The sequence below is a fragment of the Alexandromys fortis genome, unplaced genomic scaffold (assembly GCF_014885135.2).
Source record: "Alexandromys fortis isolate MF-2015 unplaced genomic scaffold, M_Fortis_MF-2015_v1.1 scaffold_15, whole genome shotgun sequence".
In the NCBI taxonomy this organism is placed as follows: domain Eukaryota; kingdom Metazoa; phylum Chordata; class Mammalia; order Rodentia; family Cricetidae; genus Alexandromys; species Alexandromys fortis.
The window spans coordinates 6,425,498-6,443,988 of record NW_026067911.1 but is presented as its reverse complement, the minus strand read 5'-3'; the positions used below and the strand labels follow the sequence as shown (position 1 = coordinate 6,443,988).

At 45.4% G+C, this 18,491-nt stretch overlaps 1 protein-coding gene across 1 annotated transcript; it reads left to right on the top strand.

Annotated features, from left to right (window-relative positions):
- Positions 1–4,112: 4,112 nt before the first annotated feature.
- On the top strand, positions 4,113–10,906 carry Il21 (interleukin 21). Its single transcript, XM_050138262.1, has 5 exons — positions 4,113–4,259; positions 4,374–4,409; positions 8,649–8,798; positions 10,630–10,707; positions 10,800–10,906. The coding sequence occupies exons 1-5, from the start codon at positions 4,113–4,115 to the stop codon at positions 10,821–10,823; spliced, it is 435 nt and encodes a 144-aa protein (XP_049994219.1). The 3' UTR covers positions 10,824–10,906.
- The last annotated feature ends 7,585 nt before the right edge of the window (positions 10,907–18,491 follow it).

Here is an 18,491-nt window from a genome sequence, read left to right as displayed (position 1 = left end):
AAAGCTTCTATAGGCAAAAGATGCCATTAATCAGACAAAGCAGCAGTCTATGGAATGGGAAAAGATTTTCACCAACCCTGCATCTGATAGAGGACTAATATCCAAAATATATAAAGAACTCAAGAAACTAGATATTAAGAAAAAAATAACCCAGTTAAGAATGGGCCACAGTAGCTGGGGAGCGGTGGTGCATGCCTTTAATCCCAGCAGTTGGGAAGCAGAGTTAGGCAGACCTCAGGGAATTCAAGGCCAGCCTGGTCTACAAAGAGAGTTTCAGGACAACCAAGACTTTTACACAGAGAAACCCTCTCTTTAAAATCAAAACAAAACAAAACAAAACAACAACAAATAGGCCACAGACACAAACAGAATTGTCTTTTGAGGAAACTCAAATGGCTAAGAAACAGTTAAAGAAACGTTTGGCACTCTTTGTCATCAGAGAAATGCAAATGAGACTGCTCTGAGATTTCATGTTACACTCATTAGAATGGCAAAGATCAATAAGACAAGAGACAGCTCATACTGATGAGGATGTGGAGGAAGAGGAACATTCATCCATTGCTGGTAGGAGTGCAAACTTGCACAGCCGCTATGGAAATCAGTGTGGCAGTTCCTCAGGAAGATGGGAATTGACCCACCTCAAGGGTCAGCTATATCACTCTTGGCCATATACCCAAAGGATGCTTGATTCTACCACAGAGACACTTGTTCAACCATATTCTTTACTGCTCTTTTCAGAATAGCCAGAAACTGGAAACAACCTAGATATCCCTCAGCAGATTTAATAGATAAAGAAAATGTGGCATGTTTACACAATGGAATATTACTCACCCTTTAAAAGGAACAAAACCATGAAAATTGCAAGTAAATGGATGGAACTAGAAAAAAAATGGTCCTGAATGAGGTAACCCAGACCCAGAAAGACAAATATGGTAAATATTCATTTATATATGGATTTAACCATGAAGTCAGTGATTACTAAATTACAATCCATAGACTCACAGAGGGTAGGTATAAAGTAAGGGGTTAGTGGAGGTCATACAGATTTCCTAAGGAAGGTAAATAGAATAGATGGTTATGAATGGATGGAGGTGGTTAGAATGGGAGGATCAAGCAGGGAGGGAGAGGAGAGATGGGAAAGAGGGACGGTATATGGGAAAAGACAACTGAAGTGAAGGGCCATTCGAGGGGTATTATGGAAACCTAATACAGTAGATGCTTCCTAAAATATGTACCTATATGAAGGAGATCTAAATGAAATCACCAAGTAATGGGGTAGATAGAATCCCAGCTGGATAGCTCATAACTTCAAATAAAGCTACCGTTATGGGGATTGAGTTACACCTATTTGAATTGTTGGCCAAAAGGTTCCCATGGGAACTGCCAAACAACCCAGTAGCACGAATAATAAAAACCCAGAGACAGAAACTGGGATTCAACCTGAAAAACCAAAAAAGCAAAGCAGTCAAGCCACTAGAGAAGTCTTACCTACCAAGGCTGGGTGACAGCAGACTAGGCAGACTAAGCCTCTCTCTCCTCTCATTTTATACTCCCTCTAGTGCTGGGATTAAAGGCATGTGACTCCCTAGAACTGGGATTAAAAGTGTAGGCCACCACTACCTGGATTTGTTTCTTCACTGATCTTGTATAGCCTAGGGTGGCCTTGAACTCCTAGGGATCCATCTGGTTCTGTCTCCCAAATTCTGGGATTAAAGGTGTGTGCCACAATTACCTGACCTCTAGCGGCTTTAGCTTTGCCTCTGGTCTTCAGGCAAGATGTATTTATTAAAATACAAATAATACACCACTATACAACCCAGGCTGTTGCTAAGACTATATTTTGTGCTTCACAAACTGAGTGTAAGGCTCCATGGTTGAAGACATGAACATGGAGAAGTTGAGCTGGTGCCTACAAAGAAACTTCACCCTTATGTGTTAGTGTTCATGGTATAGGAAGGCACTCTTTGTGCTACCAAAGGAGAACCAACCCAGCCACAGATACTTTGATCTACAATGGTGTCCTGCCTACAAACTCAAATGGCACAAATCTTATGGGAGTAACCAACCAAAATCTGATTTGACTTAAGGCCCAATCCACAAGATGGAACCCATTTCTGATATCTGCTTTGACCATGACCCTTTGCCTTCCTTCTTATGAGTCCCATGATGTTAACCTGCTCAGTGCTGTAGAACTTTCTCTAGGGATTCCCACGGGAAGGTCCTAGGTTGGAATGTAGGGCAGGGCGCTTGAGACTTGCTATTGGCAGGCAGCTTATAGCAAGGGCTAGGAGGTCTTTGGATATGATGGAGGATTTGCATCGAGACCAAGAACAGTGCTTTCCTATGGGCAGCAGGACTTCAGGTGTTCAAACCACCTCTGAAAACATGCCACGTGTGTGATTTACCATTGATCCAGCCCTTCTTTCTGTGGGCCTGTATGTTCTTTCTACCCGCATCCAGGATCAGTCAATGTCATGGGACTTCATCATGTATTTTATCCAGCCCTTTCCTTTGGCTTGTAATCTTTAAGGCTCCTATCTTCCCTTCACCAGAACTTGCTTGGGTAATATGGCAATTCATTGTTAGGGTCTAGATTTGAACTCGGGAACTCTGCTTTTGAGAATGAACTCTTAATCACCATGGATAGTGATTTCAGGAAGGGATATCCATTGAGGTGGATTGGGAAAACAGGTAGTAGAAAAGACCATGTGGGCAAAGCAATGGAATTTAAGTCAAGAGCCTTAGTCCTTATTGGTTATTAAGCTTAAACAGCAACTTCCCTTATGGAATTTAATGATTACGGGAAGCGCTTCTTCATCATACTGTAAGAAGGTACAACTCGTGCATAAGATCAAAGCTTGAATAGATATTCCATGAGAAGAATTCACAGTCCAAGCTTTAAAGCAAGTCAGCTACAAACTCTAGATTGGCAGAATAACATTCTGGAATAAGAGTCTGCAGTCAAGAGGATTGTTTGTAAGACACACCTGACTATGGCTTAAACATCCATTGAGCTAGAGTATTATACCCAAGTTTTCCCAATGGCTGAAGGGTCACAGGACAAGAAATTCAGAAGAGGCAGGTGCTAAAAACCACTTCTGGCCTCTGAGACTTCACCAGCCTCTGCCTGGTCACAAATACAGCTCTAAGCCTGTTGCCTAAACCCAGTGGAGACAACGTCCTGCAGAAATGCTTCTGATCTTCGTGTTTGAAGATACTGATTGAACTTGGACAGAAAGGAGCATTTGCCTTTTCCATCTGTTAAACTATTGCATTAAATACAAACAGTAGACACTACAGAATTTGTGGGTCCTTACTTTAATGAAGACAGAGTAAGATCTTGATGGAGAGTACACTGTCTACAAGTTCATCCAGTTTATTATACTTATAAGCCAGATTATTCCATCAAGTGTCAGGGAGCACCATAGTGCTAGTTAAAGATACATTGGTGAAAACTGGAGCAAATCCCGTTTTAACACCTGGAACCTGATAAGGATCTCAAGTCTTCTTGCTAGTTAGGAAACTACCTTATCACTTAATTTTCCCCAAAAGTTAACCTCATCCATTTTTTGCAATGGGATACAGGATGGTTGTGCAGTCAAGAGGCACAGTCATTCATTACCCTATGAAAAGTTCCTGCAGAAAAGGACATGCTGGCTCTTTACTCATTTTGCAAGTCTCTTTCTGACTGTCAGACAAACCAGGTAAGGTGCCAGGGATCAAAGTGTTTGTGTTTACTTCTTTGAAATTTGGTTGTGTCTCCTATATGCCACACACACACACACACACACACACACACACACACACACACTTCTTGGTGAGCACTGAAAACTGGAATTCACCCATGTCTCTCTTTTTCCTGTCTAAGATGCAGATGGGGCACATTCTGTGGAGTCTGTCCATCCCTGCCCCCACACGCACACGTACACCTAGCCAATGGAAAAGAAAAACGACTTACTCACACTCGTCCACTGTACGAAGATTTCCAGGCTGCAATGGGAGGGCTCTGCCTCTCCTTGAAGGAGGAATAAATAGGTAGCTGCAGAGACAACCTGTCCACAGTCAGGCTGAAGTGAAAGCCAGACCCAGGCCCTGCTCCTCTGGTGGCTGGAATGGAGAAGACCCTTCTCTGTCTGGTAGTCATCTGCTTGGGGACAGTGGCTCACAAAACAAGCCCCCAAGGGCCAGATCGCCTCCTGATTAGACTTCGTCACCTGATAGACATTGCTGAACAGCTGAAAATTTATGTGAATGACTTGGTAAGACCATGCTTGCCACAATGCAATTTAAATAATATTTCTCAACTAATGCAAAAGCAGCCTTTTGACTTATATATCATATCACTAACTCAGAACTCATTCTTTTTCGGCTAGGATCCTGACCTTCTGCCAGCTCCACAAGATGTAAAGGTAAGATCAGCTGAATTAAATTCTGCAAATGTATTTTATGCAAACTTTAAAGTCTAACGCAGCTCTAGAATGATGATTTAGGTGGATGCTTCTTTTCAATGACTTTGGGGATTAATAATTGGTAAAATATTCATTTGCATTTTGGCTATGTACCCAAAGATTTACCAGCAAACCATGCAATGGCATATTATATTGTATCCTTATAAATACATGTTTGCCCTCTAAAGCCTCTAAGAATGCTCCTAAGCAAAGTTATTAAGACAAACCCACAAGGATTAAAAAAAAAATCTGTGCTGGGCTCAGTTTCTAAACAAGAAACAGATAATCATATTTTCAGAGCTTTAGGCATGAACGCTCTGTGACCCTCTTTGTAATCTTGTTTAAGATACGAGGCAACATTTGCATCTGAATAACAGATCTTTAAAAAGAAAGAAAGATTTAGATTGTAAGGAAGGCACAGAGACCTAGTGCGGAAATCCAAAGTCTCTGAGTGTAGTTCCCGTGTACCTTGGCCTCAGTGAGTCTTCTCGTCTTTAGCCTTGGGTGAGGTCTTTCAAAGGGGTCACTTTCAACAGCTCAGTCCAACTCGTGTCCCAGTCCCTCGGAGGAGAGGCTTGGCACGCGATGCGGGGGGGCTTCTGCCAATCTTTTCCCCAAGAACGTCTTAGGTCTGCTCTTCTGCTTGGTACCTAACGTTGTGAATGAAACTGGGGAGATGCTCTCTCTGCTAGACTTCAGTGACATAAATTAGGAAACCCAGGAAAGGGTTGCCAGTAATTGGAGCGCCACATCGGTGCATTCACAGAGGAGTTATGGTAAATGGCTGGGTAAAAGTTTAGAAAGTGGATGAGTCACGGCCTCTGCTCGCTCTACAGTTCGCTCTGGCTCTGAACGCGACCAGCTACCACTCCTTGGGTTTACTAGGGCCTTCCTAACCAGCCACTGCTAAAATGAAAGTAGCACACGCAACTTATTGAAAGGACATTTCCAATAAGCAGAAAATATTTCTTAATATGTCTGTTTCTCAGCCTCTCACGCACCGTGTTGACGGCTGCGGGTAGAGGTCTTTCCGGGGTTTCCTGCCTGCCGTCTACCCTTTGCAAAGTAAAAATTAGGAAAAGCCCTTGTTTTCAGCTGGGTTGACCCAATGGCTACTTCGTGCATATGCTTTTTTAGTGAAGGTATCTTTTTAAGTCTGAATTTCCCAGTGGCCACCTTAATGTTTATCGCCACTACATAGCTAATGCGCATTGCTCACACACACTGATCGAATATCTGTGATTGTATACATGCATGCATCTTGACCACCCGCCTTCTCCCTGAGAAGATTGCATCTTTCTGATGATCTGATCAGGCGGTGCTAAGTAGATCTCTAACTACCGTCTCCAAACTATGCTGGCAGACAGACTCAAGGCAGAGAGGAAGGCAGTGAGGGCCACGGAAGTTGTATATTAAGTTTTCAGAGCCAGCATCCAAAGCAGGAGCTGGAGCAAACTCTACCAAGCTGCAGAGATCTGTAATGGGCACCCCCTCTTTTGCTCTTCCTTTTCTCGTCTCGCCAGGGGGTTGCTGCCCCTCCCTAAGCAGGCACTTGACAGTATGTAGGGAAATTTTGCTTGGCACAGTTGGGAATGTGGATGAGCGCTCTACCGGCGGCATCTGGTCGTTAGAGGTCGGGAATGCTAGCGAAAGTTCTAGAATGTGTAGAATGAATCTGACAGCCAGGTAATCAGCAATGCTGCCATTAGGAACCCCCATCTCTGAGCAGAGCCAGTCTGTGAGAGTGAAGGCAAGTCTCCTAACAGCTGGTGAGAGACTCTGTGCTCAAGGGCCATGGCTTTCCTTCCAAAAGATAAGACTCTAACCAGGTCAGAAATAGGCTTTAAGAAATTAATCTTATTATTTTTTTCAGATATCCAGTTGCAGAGCTTAGCAAGCCAGTGTGGCTTTTATTAAAATCTCTGGCTAAAGAGGGGCTGGTTCTGTAACTCCTTTCTGCGGCTTCTTTCTGTACCTTCTATGCAGAAACCATGCAGGTTTAGAAAATTCCCCATATTCTCCAGCGAGGCCCAGCTAGGAAAGCCTCCTGGAGCACTTGTCCTTGTCCTCTGATTCTGAGCCTCCTGGGAGCCCTGAGACTGGATTCCCTCCAGGTCTCCAGGCAACTCCACATTCCTCAGGCAGTAGGCTGGGCCTACTTCCTCGCGGCCCTGCCTTTGCTTCAGCTGATTCTTGTACCTGATCACACATTTCCTGTAGGACAAGAACCAAAGCAGGCCAGTGTCTCTCCGTGGTGGCTGGAGAAGGGTGGGGACAGCGGTGTATCCACATCCTGATGTCACATCTCTTTTCTAGTCTGCCTGTGAAGCTTTGCTGGCTGGGCCTGGTCACTCCTGGCAGGATAGTCTCAGGGACTTTGCTCTTAGGATCCCTCCCCAGGCTTCTCTGGAACCTAATTTTCTTTCAGTGTACAAATGAAAATGTCAACTCAGCAAAACGAACCTCTGTGAGAAATGATGGTTTCTCAGATCATCACGGGTGAAGCAGTTAGCGTTTTCAGTTTCAGCTGGAAAATTTACCTCTTTAAATATGAATATTATTTTTTTCCAGTAAGTTAAGCCGGTTGTGGTCAAAAAGAAGAGAAAAGAAAAAAACTTCAACAAACATGAACATGTGGTTTTCAAGGAAAAAAAAAGTGCTATAATTAACGTTTATAAATAGTTTCTATTAAATAAGCATTTTGGCAAACACGGGAAGGCCAGCACCTTGCCCTGGTGACAGGCAAGCTACCCTGATAGAAGGAACTAGATAAGGCCTGCTGGGCTTGCGGCTACCTATGCAAAGCAAGGCGGATGGGCTTGTGTTATTAGTCAACATTCACGGCGGGGCGAGTGCAGGGCTTGGAAAAATGCAAAGCAGGCTGCTCTTTCAGCTGATTGTCCCTGAGAAGACGCAGGCTCTCTCCGCAGCAGGGAAGGAGGGAGGCCTTCGGTTGGAAGTTAGTGGCTTCCGTGCACAGTGATAAAGAGATGTGCCGACTTCAGGGGGAGAGTAACACCACAGAGACATTTGCTGAGGGAAGCAGCAATGCGGGCGACCCGGAAGGAGCTCTTAGGCCAGTTTCAGGTGTTGCTCTTCCAGAGCCGAGGCTGTAACTCAGCCATGAAACTCTCTCCTGGTGTTCCCTTCCAGGGGAATCCACTGCTAAGACGTGGGCTTCTTCACTGCCCAGTAGTGATTTGGCCAAACCAAAGAGAAGGCTTTGCTCCTAAATCTTTCTTCTCTGTTCTCTGTGGCGCTGCTCTGCCAAAGGGGTCCTCCTTCCTTCCACTGGCTAAGCGAGTCTTGCCTTCTGTATTTGGACTCTTGGACTACCCAGACACGAAGTGACTGGGGCTTCACAAGATGTTTGATAGCCCGAGCAGGTGCAGTGACTCTCTGAGGTACTGCAGTGCTCTTAACTCGTTCACTTCGCTGGTCAGTTCCACAAATAGTAGCTGAGCAGCTTGCTGATGGCCAGGCCTGCAGCAGGCACTGGATAGACTAGAAGCCTGCTCCAGGCATATCACCCATGGAGACTCCTGTGTGCATAGTGGACAGAACTAGCAGATTCTTAGCCAGACTGTTGGGTCACATTCCCAGAGTTGCCACTGGTCACAATTACAGCCTCAGAATTCAGCAACTGGGCTCTTAAACTAAATTCTGTCAGAGATAGAAAGACTGGACTGTTAGCTCAGTGGTAGACTGCTTGCCTAGTAAATGTGCGGTGGTCCTGGATTCTCACCACACACACAGACACACAGACACACAGACACACACAGACACACACATCCAGTCCCATAAAGCTCATGCCCACCACTTTAACCTCAGAGTGGCATCAGCACAGCACCGGGCGCAGGAAATTGTGAAGGGTGAGGCCCCTGCTCATGTCTGTGCAGCAGGAAGAGGCTCCTTTTTCTCCCAGACACGGAGCTGTGTGAGTGGAGCTTCTGTCTTCCGCAGGGTTTAAGAGGAGATAGAACCAGACCTAATGCAGCCTCTAAAACAAATGTCCAAGATAGGACACGCAGAAACGGCGGTCTGGATGGTCATTTTTAACCTTTGGAACAACATCCGTTAACATAGGCTGGTTAATCATCTCTCCCAGGTGATTAACACGTGCTGATTGTCTCTTTCAGGACATCAACATAACTAATCATCTCTTGCAGTATTAACATATGCTAATTATCTCTCCCTCAGGAGCACTGCGAGCGGTCAGCATTTGCCTGCTTTCAGAAGGCCAAACTCAAGCCAGCAAGCCCAGGAAACAAAACGCTCATCAGTGACTTGGTCACTCAGCTGAGGAGGAGGCTGCCCCCCACGAAGGGGAGGAGGCAGAAGAGCACAGCTGTAAGACGGTCCTTGGCCATCTCTCTTATTTGCCGTGTGTTGCCTATCTTGTTTTAACTTACCAACTCTAGCGTCCTAGGCTTCCCACATACACACAGCCAGAGCCCTTCAGGCCTTCTTGAAGAGCTCCTCCACATCACAGAAGGAACATTTCGTGATGCGCTGTCACCAGCAAGGCTTCACGCTCTGTCTGGAAGCCCAACCAGACCTGGCTCCCACTCCCTGGCAGCTAAGGGAAGCTTTCAGAGGAAAGAAACCGTTAGGCAGAGATGTTAATATCCTTTCCTTCCTGTGCTGGCCTTGCTTGTGCCTTGTCATCAGGGACTACATCCCAACTTTCCGAGATGCCAGGATTAGAATATTACTGTCCCAGGCAAAAGCAGAGTTAGCATTGGATTTAAGGGGAACACCTTTTGTGAGGCTGGAGATTTTCCAGGTTCCTTCTTTGGGACTCTGAAATCTTCTCGACTATCTTTTCTTTGACCAACTCACCTGCAATTCAGAGATTCAGGAACTGAGTAACTCGGGCATTAGTCAAAAGCAGCAGAGATAGCATAAAAGAGTTGCTTTGCTGTGTTTACCAGTCATCTGTCCATCAAGAAATTCCACATAGACTCAAATTAAGTAGTAACCACATTATGAAAAGAAGTCTGGTTTCTTTTGATTGCTCCACCAGGTTATTATGTGAAAATGTACCTCTGAAACTTTCTTCACAAAGAAAGGAACTGCCTGAGATGGTAGTGCATGCCTGTGAGACCAGTACCTAGAGACTGAGGCAGGAGGATTGAGAGTTCCAGGACAGCCTGGGTTATGAGTGTTCAAGAAGGCGGAAGGAAGGAAGGAAGGAAGGAAGGAAGGAAGGAAGGAAGGAAGGAAGGAAGGAAGGAAGACAGGATAGAAGAAGGAGACATGAAGATGAGGAGGGAGGGAGAAAGGACGGAAGAAAGTAAGGAACTAAGCCCAGTTATGAAACTCAGGGCCAGGGACTTAGACCTGGAGCCCAACTCTTCTGGGTTAAGCGCCTTCATGCCTTCATTCATGGGCGAGGAAAGTGAGGTCTTCTGAAAAGGCCAACTTTCTCCAGGTTTCACCAACAGCTGTGTCAAGAAGAACACAGCTGCTGTGTTTCCACCGGATATTCTCACTGTAACAGCACGTGAGCACGTGAGTGAGCGTCAGAAATGGCCTGGCGTTTTGGTGTCAGAACAGGACTAAGCGTGAAGGTGAAGGAGAAAGGGGGAGGGAGGGAGAGAGAACGACAAGGAGGACAGCTAACAACATTCATAAGTGTTTGCTCTCCTTGATACACTTCGAGGAATTTATCAGGTCAAACAAAGATGCAAGGTGAAATATTATCTGTGGAGATAATCTTTGTAGAATTGGGCTTAGGAGTGGAAAGCTAGACACCACTTCTGTATCCGAAAATGCACAGGAAACAATAAACGGAGCAGAAAGGATATAATATTTTACACACCAAAACATGTATCAACCCGGGTAGCAAGAATGCACAGGAAACAATAAATGGAGCAGAAAGGATATAATATTTTACACACCAAAACATGTATCAACCCGGGTAGCAAGAATGCACAGGAAACAATAAACGGAGCAGAAAGGATATAATATTTTACACACCAAAACATGACAGTTGTCACTGGCGATGGCATCACAAATGAATCCTAGAACAATTTTGCAAATTTTCCTTAGTGTTTGTTACTGCACATGACTTATGTTTTCAATAGAAGAAATATGTTTTGCATAAGTATTTTATGAGACAGGAAAACTTTTAAAGACTGTAACCTTTTACACCTTGTTTGTTTATTTTGATTTCCAGAAATGTCCTTCCTGTGATTCTTATGAGAAAAAAACACCCAAGGAATTCCTAGAAAGACTAAAATGGCTTCTTCAAAAGGTACGCGCCTGCGCTCTGTTTACTTCTCCTCTTCATTGTCGTCTCCGCGTTGCCTCTTGTGCCCCGTGACTCATGGACCATTGTTTCCACAGATGCTACATCAGCAGCTTTCCTAGAACGCACAGGACCTGAAGATTCCCAAGGACCCGAGGAGACACTGGACACTATAGACACTCACGAACACAGGAGTGCACCTCGCTTCCTGGATTGTGGCTGGAGAAGTACAATATGTTACGATAGAAATGACTCTTGAAAGCTGTAGGCTAAGATCCTTTGCCAAATTACTACACAGATACTGTGTCCACTGACATCTTCTGTGCTGTCAACGTGGGAAATCTCTCCTTGGAGAGCTCAGCTTCCCGTGTCGTGGATTTCTGTGGCTTCTCATCTTATTTCCCAGCGGGGACATGCTTTGATTGGAAGGGAAAAAAACTAAAGATTTTAACTAAAAATACAGCTAGGGAATTTGTCGGTCTGCGAGAATAAGATCTTTTGTGATCCTAACTGAATGATGTAAGCTGAAAATACAGACGCGGAGGATGAAATCGGAAATTGAAGTCTTTATTCTTTAAGGAAAAGCCTTGTACTTAAAAGCATGTCTGGAGGGCTTGCTCATTCGAATCAAACATCCAGCATGCAGATGTCTAGTCTCTTGATGCTCTAGGGGAAGAGTTTTCTTCTTTATTAGGGCTATCAAAATATTTAAATATGTTAGAATTTAACCCATTTATGGACTTCACTCCCGGTCTTCCTTGTCTTTCTAAAGTGGCAATAGCATATGAAGAAGCAGGCTTAACTTGCCTTCCCCCAGTGTCAAGTCCTTTTATAAGCTAATACTTTAAACTCGTGAGGACGGTAACTAAAACCTATGATAGGGCGAACATCAGCAGAATCTTCTGGAGCCAATAGAGTTTCAAAGTTTTGTAGCTCTCATCTCAAATGGTGTGGGTGTCTTGTGATCAGTCTGCTAACTCCAGCCTTCAGACTCCTTTCCCACCTCCGCTCTTTCCTTTCCTCTTTGTAGAGCGAGCCTTCTGAGATAAAGACATTTCAAACACGTGGAGCATTGAAGACACGTTGCGTGAACCCTTTTGATAAGTTAAATTCGACCATTTGTTTAAAGTCAAAATCAGGAGATAAGCTAAGAGAGACCAGAGGTTCTGTCCCAGTTTTAAACAGACTTTTACTTAACTTTTCAATCTTTTAACCCCAGATGGTAAAAATAAGTAAAGGGTTCTGCCATTTGATGTAAATTCTGACAGTCTGTTTTAATGTGAGGTTAAAGTCTAGAAAGCTATTTGCCCTGGAATAGTACAACCTCTTTGAGAATTTCTTATTGTTAAAATGGACCTGAGGGCCCACGAGCATGTACTGGAGGGAGGTGGGAGATGGGGTAGGAGGTGGGGGCGGGGGCTTTGCGCCAAGGAAGAAATGTCTGTACTGAGAAGTGCTTTAGAAACAAACACAGACCCAGTGTACAGCTCTAATCTACAGCCGATTATTTAATTCCCAGCAAAGTGTCACAATCAGAAACAATGTACTCTCTTAAAAGTTTAAAATGTGTTATTGTAAAGAAATTGTGCAAATGTGCAACTCGTGATGCCGTTATAAACAGAGAGCCCACCTGAGTGTCAAATGGTGCTAGCGCAGGCTGCTGAGCTCGAGGCTTGGATGCTGAAGCAGAAATGCAAACTTTCAGGAAGAAATGGCGGAGAGAGAGGGTGTCTACACATTTTATTTTGTTGTTGTTGTTGTTGTTTCTGGCTTTGTAACTGTCGACTTCTTGACACTGTGGTTTTATATTTAAGACAACGTATTTATTTTGGTGTGTTTATCGTTTAAAAAAAATCTGTTCTAGCCTCTTAGATCATTGAACATTTCTAACTCTGGAGGTAAGAATAATTCAGTGGTGCCCAGCTGAGAGCTTGAATAGTTTGAAAGCTCCAGCGGAAGGTCCACCACCAGCCAAGGGAAAGTCAGACTGTATGAACTCGACAAAGCAAGTCCTAGGCGGCAGTACCTCCACCTCTCTGTGTCTGAGACTCAGCCAGTCCTTGAGAGGTGGTAAGGAAAGCCTGTGGCCATCCTCGTCCACCTGCGGGTGACAGGGCGTAGATCTGACATGCTGTTGCCCATGAAATGTGGCCACTTGCTTACGTTCTTTTGGTTTTCATTTCCTTATCTGTAGAACAGGGCTACTGGGTTTTCCTAAGTCTATTCTGTGTTTTTTGTTTTCTGATCTTTGTAGGTATGAGTATTAATGTCCTGGGTACTCTTACAGAAACATCTGACCCCACTTCCGAGTTAAATTTCAGCCCAAGTATAATATTTAGTTCCTAAATAAGGAAAGAAGGAGGGAAGGAAGGAAGGAAGGAAGGAAGGAAGGAAGGAAGGAAGGAAGGGTGGGTTACGGTAGGTCATGAGGGTTCAGAGAAAATTAGTTACGACTGTTAGTATTTTAGCTGACGATGTCTCCTTCGTACTTGTGAATAAATTCATAGCATTATTAATCTACATTATTGCTCTGTTTTATTTACAGTTACACCTGAGAATTCAGTTTTAATATGAATGATGTACTTTATAACTTAATGATTATTTATTATGTATTTGGATTTGAATGTTTGTGTTCATGGCTTCTTATTTAAGACCTGGTCATATTAAATACTACCCAGTCAGTACAACTGTCTGTTGTGATTCTCTGAAAACCCTTAATCCCGGCAGGAAAGGTGAGCGTGCAGCTTTTATATGGCTGTAAGGAAGATGGCATTTTCTTCCTACCCACCGCCGCTGAAATGAGATGATCCCCAGTTCTAGCTCAGCGATCCCCTTTCCTTTGCAGCCCCCCCGCCCCCCGAGTGCCCAGCAGCTTTGGAAGGGGTTGAGAGTTGCCTGCCTCTCCCATCACACCTGAGCTGCGCAGATAGCACTCCCCGGTTCATGTTGGCCCATGTGCCTTTCAGCTTCTTGTTCTCAATGTCCTTTGCCTGTGGGTCACTATGCCGTGCTCATCACTAAGCTATGCTCCTTGCTGAGGCGGCTTCGGTGGGGAGGGCTCTCGTTAGGAAACTCCCCAGAACCTCAAATGTCTGTCTGAACACTTGGGCCTTTCACCCACCGTTATTCTCACGGCCACTATCCTGAATCCTGCTCTCTCTAAACAGCCGCACGTGTAACCCACCACCTGTTAGGCACCCAAAACCGCCGTGTTCTTACCACCTCTGCACCCAAAGCCAGGCCTCCACTCTTCCCGAATCTCTCAGTACTTTCCCTCAGTCGCGTAGCCCCGGCCACATGAGTCCCTGGAGCTACTGGCCTGGCAGCAGGTGGTCCCTCCTCCTGCTTGAGAATCTGCCCACCAAGTCCCCTCCTGGCTGTCTGCTTCGGATTCAAGCACTGACTCTGGCTGCTTCTTCCCTCAGCAAACATTTGAAGGGCCCTCCACAGCTCCTGGAGTCACACTTTCTCTAGCTGCACCACCATGAACTCTTGCTTTGCGGCCACCAAGAACTCCCACTTGGGTAGCTGGAGGGTCTAAGCAATTTCTCTGCTTCTGTACGTCCCTCTCGCCAACACCTATTTGTAACAAGTAACCTGTCTAATCCTTTGAAAACCCAACCTCGGGGCCCGTGAGAAGCCTCAGTGGCTGCAAACAGCTGCCGTGGGACCTGATGACCTGAATCTGACTCCCGGAACCCTACACATGATAGAAGGAGAGAAATGACGCTTGAAAGTTGTCTCTGACCCTCCACAGGTACACTGTGCTACATATAAAAAAAAGCCACAACCCACCACTCTCTCAACTCAGAGGTCCCAGTGGCCCCCATGCCGCCTAGGGCTTCTTTGTCTCCCTGCGCCTCTGCACCCTGCGCTACTTTCCAACGGACTCCAGGCACATTGGTGTTCTTTCTCCAACATTCCACGGAACTCCATTTAAGGCATTTGTACTTTAAACAGTTTTGTTTTTCTTTCTGGAGGCAGGGGCTTACCCAGGCCACTAGCCTGGTTGGTACTCAGCATGAAGCCCGTGCCGGTCTCAAACTTACAGCAATCTTCCTGACTCAACCTCTCCAAATGTTGGGATCATAAAATATTTTTTTTCTAAAGAAAAGTTTTGGGTTTATAGTGGGCAGAATTTTACTGATAGGTAAAGCGACTTAATGTTCTTAATGTTTTCTAATCATTTGATCAAAGCTGCTTGATATATCAGAAAAATGACTCTATTTTGAGTTTTAATGCTTTCATAAATCAGAGAGCGGTGTGTGTGTGTGTGTGTGTGTGTGTGTGTGTGTGTGTGTGCACATGTACGTGTGTGTGGTGTCTGGTTCCTAGGAAAAGGTAGGAGGCAGCAATCCCTTGCGGGAAGAGAATGTGAAGGCAGAGTTGACTAGCTAGCGGCGCGGTCATGGTAGGTACAGCCCCAGATCGCCCTGACCCTGCAGGGAACCTGAGACTTGTTAGCTGCCTCAGAGGCAAGAGGATCTGGGTGTCTACTCCCCTGACAGCAGTTACACCTGCTGACTTCCAGGTGTAGGGAGAGCGCTCCCGTGTCAAAGAACAGTTTCCAGAATTTCCTAACTACAAGATGTCAAACCTTACAGAAGACAGGCGACAGGGCTCCCAGAACTGGCGGAGCAGACTTTTGAGAACATCAACCCTCACTGATATTGTCACAGTGACTTTTTTCTTCTAAGTTTATTTTTCAAAGCTTAAAAGTAGGTATTCATCATGGGGGGGGGCTTTTGGTAGCATCAGGGTATGGCTGAGCCTCTGAACTGATTATGTTTTATCTAGATAACTGCCATCTGCATCACAATTTAATTCTCTCCCAAAGGAGCCCAGTTTTTAGTGACTTACACCCTAAGGAGAGAATTCTCAGTTAACAGAATTTGATACTACTCATGGGCACCTCAAGTCCTTCCCACCCCAGGTCCCCCCTCCCCCTCTCCAACCCACCCTGCGGGCCACAGACACAACTCCCAGGCTGCACACAGACTGGCCCCCACACAAACATTCATGTTCTTGGAAGCCAGCGGCTTCTAGACTTCCAGTCATCCTCCTCCTTTCTTGTTTGACTCACACAGGGCCAATCATTGCTTGGTGGAGGCCTGGAGCAGATTGGATGGAGTCTACCACACTACCATCCGCTGGTTGATAAACCCACCCTGAAGAGAGAGAGGAGACCGAAGAAACACAGTGCAGAGCAGGGATGGGGGGACAGAGTGAGTCTCCAAGAGGGAAGGCAGGCAGTATCTGTCCACGGCTTCTCCAGCACACCATGCTCCCAATGATAAGGGCACTAATAGCTTAGCTTGAAGCGAAAGCTTCATAACATGGCGTTGTTCTAAAGTGATTGACGATGATTAAGAGCTGGTCAAGGGGCTGGAGCTGTGACCACGGATGTTACATTCATGTTGTGTCTCAGGGATGGAGGGCAACTTTGGCCTCTGCTACCGACAGCATTGCCGATTTCCCCACAGGAGTGCTACACCTCGGTCCTCCACTCTGAGACTATGCTGCCACCTGTCGGGAGAATGCAAGCACTTCAAGCGCCCAGGTTCCAAGGATAAACCTTGTCACCGCACACCTGCCAAAAGCAATTATTAGCTCATATTCTCAGAGATACTTTCTGCTGTAAGGGCAGCTCCGCAGCCAGGCAAAAGGTGTGGGAGAAGAGCTGGCGTGTTGGCTCAGTTGGTAAAATTCATTTTTTTTAAAGGCTTAAGTTTGTAATCCCAGTGCTGGGGAGGCAAACACAAGTGGATCCCAGCAGTTGACTGGCCAGCCAACCTAGCTGAAGCCAAATTGTTGTGTCTAGGTCTCAAGAGTGAGACCTGGTCTCAAAATCAAGAGTTATGGTGAGCTGAACGATGACACTTGACAGTGCCATCTGATCTCCATGTGGACGCATTTGCTGTGTCACACACACATCAGGAGTGCACACACACATGTGCTTCTGCACGCATGCAATTCTGTAATACACACATGCTTCTACTTCTGCACATACAAATGCACATTGGTACTCAGACATGCTTCTCGTGCATTTGCACGTGTGCGTGCATGCATGCGCGTACGTGTGCACACACACACACATCTAAATAAATCAGGGTGAAGAGGGAGACTTGGGTGTGGGAGATACTGCTGTCGTGCCACATGTGAGATGGAACAGGAGGATCAGGGATTCATGGTCAGCCTGGGCTGCATAAGGAATTTGAAGCTAGCCTGGGTTATATGACTGTTTCAAAAACCAAAACAAAATCAAAAGACAAACTCTTTAAACCTAGATAACAGTTGCCCCTTCAGTCCTCAGAAAACCAGAGCACTCTCCAGTGACTGATCAGGGGACAGACTAGCTGCTCACACCTGCTCAGGAGCAGTGCCTCCTGCCCCATCCATCAAACTTGGTAGGGTTTTTGTTGTTGTTTTTGTTTTGTTTGTTTGGTTTGGTTTTGGTTTTCAAGACAGGGTTTCTCTGTAGCTTTGGAGCCTGTCCTGGAACTAGCTCTTGTAGGCCAGGCTGGCCTCCATACAGTATTCTAGACACTACTGTGATAAGCATGAATGATACCAGAAAGACAGACAAACAGACAAAAACAGGAGGGTGGTGAAGAGGGAGAGGGGAGAAAATGCTACTTATCGCTAGGAGAACGGGGCTACCAGCATAACCCGCACAATGGTGCTGGTAGATTGTAGTTTCAAAGCAACTAATAGGGATGTTTCAAGCACGCAAAGAAAAGGTCACAAGGGTCTAACACAGTCTCGGCAGGAAACATGGGAAGCTGTGGGCCTTTCCCACCCAAGGCTATAACACCAGAGGGGAAAATCTCATCAATGGACCCAGCAGGTTGAACATAGCAGAATGAGAAGCCAACGGATTTGAAGTTGTCGGTGGGTGTCAAGTGGTCCCTCTTCGAGGAACAACACGGGAGAACGAGCAGACCCTGCTTTTGTAGCGACGCTGGCCGTTCTGATGTGTGAAGACGGACTTCCGGGGGATGAAAAGGGAAGAGGGTGGATAACGAAACAGAAAGACAAAATCTACAGAAGCGGTGGCCACAGCTTTTTCAAATGGGCTGACAATCCATTTACAGACCCAAATACATTTACAGACACAAATGGCTCAGGTTCTCAAGGGGAACAAACACCTGAAGATCTCAGCACACTGCTAAAACCCACGCAGGCCTTCAGGGGGAGACGACGGGGCTGAGGGAAGGCTGGACTTCTCATCAGAAAACAGTGGGAAATAGATGATAAAAAGTACTTCAGTCTCAATCCAAGACTCTACAGTTAAAATGTCCTATTGGGATGAGGAAAAAACAAAAATAATTCCAATGTCAAAGGGCCAGCAGAATTCCCACAAGGACATTGAAAAGGAGTTCTTCAAGCTAAAGGAAAGAAGAGCAGGTGGAAACTCAGGTATCTAGGAAACGGTGAGATAAGGGTCACCAGAACAGACACACAAGTCAATGTAGGATAATGTCTATTTTCTTTCTCTTACTTTTTTTTTTCAAGGACAAGTACCTGTCAAATGTCCCAAAGTAAAATGAACTGCTGTTTAGATTACTTAAAAAATATATTAACAATGTACAAAATGAAATGCTGGTCACATAATCTGGTTCTGTCGCTGTGATAAAAACACTCTGACCAAAACAAAAGTAAGTTAGGAGAGAAATGGGCTAATTTCTGCTCGCGGGTCCATCACTAAGAGAAAGCAGGGCAGAACTTAGGACAGGGCAGGAAGAATGTGCTTGCTGGCTTGCTCACAGACCCCCTGCTTAGCTAGCTTT